General features: G+C 37.5%; 1 protein-coding gene across 2 annotated transcripts; it reads right to left on the reverse strand.

The window, feature by feature from the left end:
* Positions 1-431: 431 nt before the first annotated feature.
* LOC110768159 (receptor-like cytoplasmic kinase 176) lies at positions 432-4363 on the reverse strand. 2 transcript variants are annotated; one of them, XM_088253906.1, is made up of 6 exons: positions 4094-4363; positions 3603-3976; positions 3071-3206; positions 2670-2803; positions 2428-2551; positions 432-1011 (listed from the first exon to the last, which is right to left on the reverse strand). In XM_088253906.1, the coding sequence occupies exons 1-6, from the start codon at positions 4143-4145 to the stop codon at positions 563-565; spliced, it is 1269 nt and encodes a 422-aa protein (XP_088110032.1). In that variant the 5' UTR covers positions 4146-4363; the 3' UTR covers positions 432-562. The 2 variants fall into 2 exon arrangements, with proteins under 2 accessions (XP_088110032.1, XP_021827534.2); XM_021971842.2 differs by having other exon boundaries at positions 3603-4015; positions 4094-4361.
* Positions 4364-6876: the final 2513 nt, after the last annotated feature.

The raw sequence follows: 6876 nt of genomic DNA on the forward strand, positions 1-6876 counted from the left end.
AATGGGCCGGGATGGGCCTATATGGCCTAACAAAGAGCCAATTGGTTTGACATTTTTGGCAAATAATTTGTTTTGTTGATAGAGCTCTTAGATGTTGACATGCATTATCTCCGGGGGTGCATTTTTGCTCACCACTTTAACCATAGGTGTACCCTCACCACCATCCTCAATGCTTGACACGTGTCCATAGACATAACTATAGTTAACTTTTGCTTTGTATTTATGGAATCATGATTACACCTATGGACACGTGTCAAGCATTGAGGTTGGTGGTGAGGGTATACATATGGTTAAAGTGGTGAGCAAAAATGCTCCCTATCTCCGGCACTCATCTTTATCGTTGTGAGTCATGCGCCACATGTATTTTATGTGAGACCCAAGAGTTGAATGGGTTAACTTTGACTAGTCAAATCTTGAATTTCTTACCGCTGACAAAAATTTGTGAAATTCTATTTCATTAAAATTTCAACGTCTATAGGTCCGTATACAAAGTGCCCAGAAAGAAAAAATAAAAATAAAAGTTTATTACGAGATACAAATTTCGACGGGGGTGGCACTGGCACTACATTCCTCGTGGACCAATGCCAACATGCTTTTGGTAATTTGGAGACCTATGAAGATGATGGTTATAATGATGTGGTGATGGTGATGAACGTTCCTCTGGCCGTCCTCTGCCATTGGGTTTTGCAGTTTTCGGCTTTTCCTTAATGGCATTTATCTTTTCTAGAGTTACGAGAACTTCCTCCATGGAGGGTCTGTTTTTGGGATCAGATTCTAGGCATTTTAGAATGAGCTCAGCTGCTTGGCAGGCAGCTTTTAATGGGTATTGATCTCCAAGCCCTGGATCCATTATTTTCTTTAGCTCCTTCTTCTTGTGAAGAGAAGGCCTTAACCAATCCACCAAACTTTGCTCACGAGAGGGTCGATTGTTGTCAAGGGCTCTTAAGCCTGTTAGCATCTCCAATAATACCACACCAAAACCGTACACGTCACTCTTTACGTACAAGTGACCTGACAATTTTCATACAAGTGTTGTGTTAGCTAAAATAATTAAATTTTTGTTGTTGTTTGGAAAGATGCTTTATTAAACAAACACCATAAGAGTATACAACGGAGGGGATGACAACATCCGAAAACCAACGTGAAAGATTTGATGAAAAATAATAAGGACAAAAATTAGAGAAAATAACTACACTAAAGACAATAATATTAAGCAATATAAGGTCAATAGGCATTCCATGCTTTTAAATTATAATCAGCCTCTGATAAATTAAAAATGATAATTAGCCTTTATGTGAAAGAGGGCGTGATGAGATTTAAGGAAGATTAACTCTTTTCTTAATTTCCTAATCTTAATTATGCCAATGGATGAAATTATTTCTTGTCGCATATTTCTGGACCAAGAAAAGTCTTGTAGAAAAATAGTTACTTAAAAAGTCTTGACGTACGTAGAATTTCAGGTTGACATGGGGCAAGAAGGAAATTTCGATAAACCACTAAGGTACAATAACATAATACTTTTTTTATTTTTGACTACTTGAGATGAAAGTAAATGATAGAGGGATGTATATATTTAACAATGTTCAATGACCCTTTTAATCTATATCTCTATATATAAAGATATAAAGGCAGAAGGTCTTAAAAATAAAACATTCAAAAACTTCGAGAATGTCCATATTTTAAAGAAATATTAAAATACCACAATCTAATATAATGAGGGTATAATAATAAATAAATAAACAATTTTCTGAATTACAAAAATAACTCCACCTCATATCTCTCTCTCTCTCTCTCTCTCTCTCCCTACTCCACATTCCTCTCTTTATATATATTCATGTACTTAACAATTAAAAGAAATAAAAACTATAAAAAGGCCAATCAACAAACGCATTAGCGTGTGCCAATAGGCTAGTTGTGTGATAAGACGGATGACGCCATTAATATCACAAAGAATTATTCATTGCAAGATTTTTGCACCAGGTATATATATATATATATATATATTACCAAGAAGTTTGAATTTGGATTATTTGAATCCAAAAATTGTTGAAAATAAATAAGTTTAAGAGTAGATATAGGTATGAATTTGGATTAAAATGTTAAGAACTTGAGTGAATTCAATGTTGTAATGGTGGACAGGACACGATATGCATGAGGTTTTCGTATGACATTTTCGTACAACTAAAAATCATTTGAAAGTCAAGTCACAAAATTGAAGACTTTTACTTGGCCAGCAATAGAATAGAAGACTTGCTTGCTTAACCCATAAGATCAGGTGATCCCTAAAGTCTGAATATATTTGTGTGGAAAACGTCTATTGTTGACCAAGACAAGGCCAACGTAGAGTTTCCTTTTCCCATTGAATCAAGGAACTAGAAAAAAAAAACAAATGATTAAGAACGTTTACGGTAGAAGTTGTGACATTACCAGTTGCGACATATTCCGGAGCAGCATATCCATAAGTTCCTATGACGCGTGTGGTTACGTGGGAGTTGCCATTTATTGGGCCCACCTTTGCCAGCCCAAAATCTGAAAGTTTTGCATTGTAGACCTAGATTTCATAATTACCAACAAGAAAGAAAGAAAAGAAAAAAAATCAATAATCAACCAAAACAAAATTAACAAAAATTAAATTAAATTAAAAAAGAAGAATGACAACGAGAGGGTACCGGATCCAGCAAAATATTGGAGGCCTTAAAGTCACGGTAGATGACTTTTTCTGAGGTGTGCAAAAAAGCAAGACCTCGTGCAGCTCCAATTGCTATCTTAAGTCTTAATTCCCATCCAAGTGGTTCTTGACCTTCTGCAGAATTCATGCATCAACAAAAAATAAAAACTTAATTGTGTTATTAATTAATGCTAGCAATTTTTTGAATTCCAAATGAAAATGCAATAGACGAAAAACTTGCATGCCCAATTCAATTAATGTTATTATTATTATTTTTTTTTTTAGAACCGATAGTTTAAACTAAATGGGAGAGAGAGATTTCTCTCACACACAACACAACTATGATGTCGTGGGGATTCGAACATGAGACATTTGGTTTACAAGTTAAGATCATTTACTTACTTCTGAAAAGGTGGTTTTCCAAGCTTCCTTTTTGCATATATTCATAAACAAGAAGGAATTGATTTTCTTCGCAGCAATATCCCAGCAGCTTAACAAGATTTGGATGACGATACTTCCCCAAGAAATTCACCTCCGTCTGCACAGCACAGCACACCAATGTACAATGTTAATCATGACCCATTTGCTTCCTTAAAATTAAAGCATGCAATCACTGAAGTCAGACGTGCACGATGCACTTATATATATATATATATATTAGCTAGGGTTTTTATACTAGTCAACAACATTGACTTCTTGAGCTCAATTATTATGGCCATGTCTTTTTTTTTTATAATGATCAAGAGAAAAAGAAAATAAACTCCCATGTACCGCTTAATTAAGCCATACTAATGCTAATACAAATTATTAGTTTTTCTTGGCCGGCCAAATTAACTCTAGCTAGTAGCCAAAAATATATATAGCTTTATATAAAATATGTATCCATATTATCATCATCATCCCTAATGAAATAAATAAATTAATAAAAACTTGCCTGCCATTCTTGGTGGCCTTGATAGCTATCGGGGTTGGACTTCTTGACGGCAACAGCTATGCCGATGCCGACCCTGGATGGAGCATAGGTGTCCTCGTTTACCCATCCCTTGAAAACCCTACCGAAACCTCCCTCACCCAGTATTGTGTCTGGTCTGAAATCTCGAGTGCACTTCTTCAGCTCCGCTAGACTAAACTCTTTCAACTTTGGTACTTTAGTTTCCACACTTTCACTTGGAGCTGCTGCATCAGGAGCTGCACTTTCTTCTTCAATATTATTATTGCTGTTGCCTTTGCCTAATGCCTTGCTAGCATTTTTGTCGGTTATTCCACTACTTGTTTTGCCACTAATATTCCAGGCAGCCTTTTTGATTCCTGCCAATCCATTTTGCTTGCTATTATTTCTAGATGTTGCTGCATATGTATAGACACAATTAATTAATTGATCAATTAAAGGCATCAATCAAGAGGGCTTTGTAAATATATATATACCTGGGGTAGACGGGCTGTGGTTAGTCACAGGAGCTGCATAACAATTTCCCATGGCGATCGACGGATCGATTGATGATCACTCTCCCTCTGTCTGATGTGAGGTTGATAACTTGAAGTTGGCTAGCTTGCTATTCAGATATCCAGATATTTATTTGGTGTTCTGGGTGTGTCAAGTTCCTGGAAAGGGAGGGAGAAGCGACGAAGAAATAGCCAAGGAAGAGAACATGTATGCATATGAGACTTTTTTTGCTTTGGACTTGTACTCACAGACATACACACTTACAATATTTTTTGTGTCGCTTACTCTCTTATTCCCACATCTTAATCAATATACTCTTTCTTGCCCAACATTTGTGCTAAATTATTAGATAGGAGAAACAAAAGGTGGACTGAAAGCGCAGGTTAACGAATTATTACAAAAATATGATAAACAAGTAGTGGAATACAAAGGCAAGTCAATGGCAGCGTCACACAGACGAATCACTACCATACGTGAATTTCTTCAGCGGTGGGGCCCATTGTCGTGCTCATTCAACAATGGGAATGTGAACAATTGAATTCAAGCTACTTAATTGCTTATCCATTAAGTGTCTTTCCACAATTAGCAGTCATGCTTCCTATTTTTTTTGTTAAAATTTAGCTAAAAATACACAAAAATTATTTTAAGAGCTCTCTATAAAATTTGAACTCCAATCATACTCCATAGTTTAGGGAGTCATAAATACTGCAACTCTTTTTTAATTGGTCCATCTTTATAAAAGAAATAGTTAGCATTAATTAAAGCTTTAACAAATTTATAAAATAAAGCTGCATTAAAATTTAGGGAGTCACTAGGAGTCCTTTCTCTTTTCTTAGATTTAGGAGCTCCTAGAAGTCTCCATAAACCCTCAGTTCAGTCCTGCCCAATCAGACCCGCAGAAAAGCTCATCCATGTTATAATCATATGTAATTAAATGTAATACCATACAATTGACTAATGTAAAGAAGAATGATCCTTAATTAATCAACAACAACAAAGTTGGATAAATAAAAGAAATGTTAAAATGAGAAACATATTAGGGTATTTAAAGAATTTTCATTCCTTTTATTTTGTTGTGTTACTTATTTTTTTTCATGTAGTTCTTAACATGAAGAAATACTTTGCATACGCATAATTTGTATGTAATAAAAGATATATACTCAATGATTTGTGGCTTTAACGAAAGAACTATTAAAATAATTAAAATAACTAAGATAAGTAAAATAACTAAACATTGTTGTGAAGCCTCCTAACGTCCTCTTCCAGCCCTACGCCAGTCTTCCCTTCTTGGAAAGAACTCGTCCTCGAGTTATCATATGGATACAACAACTTATCATCTCTGAATGAAACTCAAACAAGTTAGCAACATTGAAAGTGCGAGAAATCCCCATAGAAGATGGCAAGTCCACGACATATGCCTCATCGTTAAGCTTCTGCAAGATTTTATAGGGAACATACTTGCGAGGTTTGAGCTTATTGTAAGTCCTCACGGGAAATCTCTGCTTCCGCAAAAACACCATGACAACATCATCGACCTGGAACACCTTGGAGTGCCTATGCTTGTTTGTCGCAGCCTTGTACTTTGCATTAGTTTGCTCTAAGCGCTCTCGGACTTCATCTTTAGCGGCTTGAACTTTCTCCGCCATGTGGTCAGTGGCTACACTCAAACTAGGACCCCTAGGAAGTTTCACGAGGTCCACCACTCAAACTAGGACCCCTAGGAAGTTTCACGAGGTCCACCACATGCTTTGGAATAATAGTATAAACCAAAGAAAAGGGGGATTTACCGGATGCACTGTGTACGTTACTATTGTACACAAATTCAATATGCATAAGGGCTAAGTCACACTGTTTTGGTTTATCACTACAAATATTGCGAACCATGTCGCCTAGAGTTTGATTGGTAACCTTCGTTTGTCCATCCGATTGTGGATGTGCGGTACTACTATGATTCAAAGAAGTGCCAAATAGTTTCCATAAGATGATCCCCTATTCCAAGCTCCCCCTTATTCGGGGACTTGGGGGACTATAGGACTATCATCGGCAATCACGGAGAAATGGCTAAATCTCTATATCTGGGTCTGGGTCAGAATGCCAAAGACAAGTACAAGTCCCCAACCAAGAAGTCCCTTCTCAATCGGGAACTTAGGGGACTCCTGTTTGTACCATATCTAACCCGCCTCTTGTGCCATGACACGTGGAAGGGGTATGATACTAAGGAAGGCCCCATGGCCTGCTCTGGCGAGCCCATTCGTACGAATCGGTAGGTCCCTTCGGCACCCACGACCGATTCTACACCCAACATGGCCCACGGCCGGCAAGTGCATTTGGCATGCCTTGCTGATTCTGTGCCTTAGAAGGCATCTTGTAGGACGTTCTCGAATTCCTCGCTAAGATATTTGCTAGGATGCGTGTCAACCTCGGAAGACACTCTCACGAGTCCCACATCGAAACTAAGTACCAAGAGAACACCCATCACCCTTTATAAATAGAGCCTCTCACCCTAGATACAGGGTAAGACTTTCTACTTGACACTTATGCTCTTGCATTGTCGATAGCTTGCTCTCCTCCCCTTAAGCTAACTTTAGCATCGGAGGACCTTCGGCCGATACTACACCGGTGCCTTGGGTCCCATATGCTATTTTCTCTCATCGTCGAAAATCCAACACCGCCAGCCAAAGATGAACGTACTTACTATAGGCACATCCGATCCCTCGACTGTCCACCTCACTTATAAGTTGCTCTTATCACTATATGTTTAGTT

This window comes from Prunus avium, chromosome 5 (genome assembly GCF_965620075.1).
Source record: "Prunus avium chromosome 5, drPruAviu1.hap1.1, whole genome shotgun sequence".
Classification (NCBI taxonomy): domain Eukaryota; kingdom Viridiplantae; phylum Streptophyta; class Magnoliopsida; order Rosales; family Rosaceae; genus Prunus; species Prunus avium.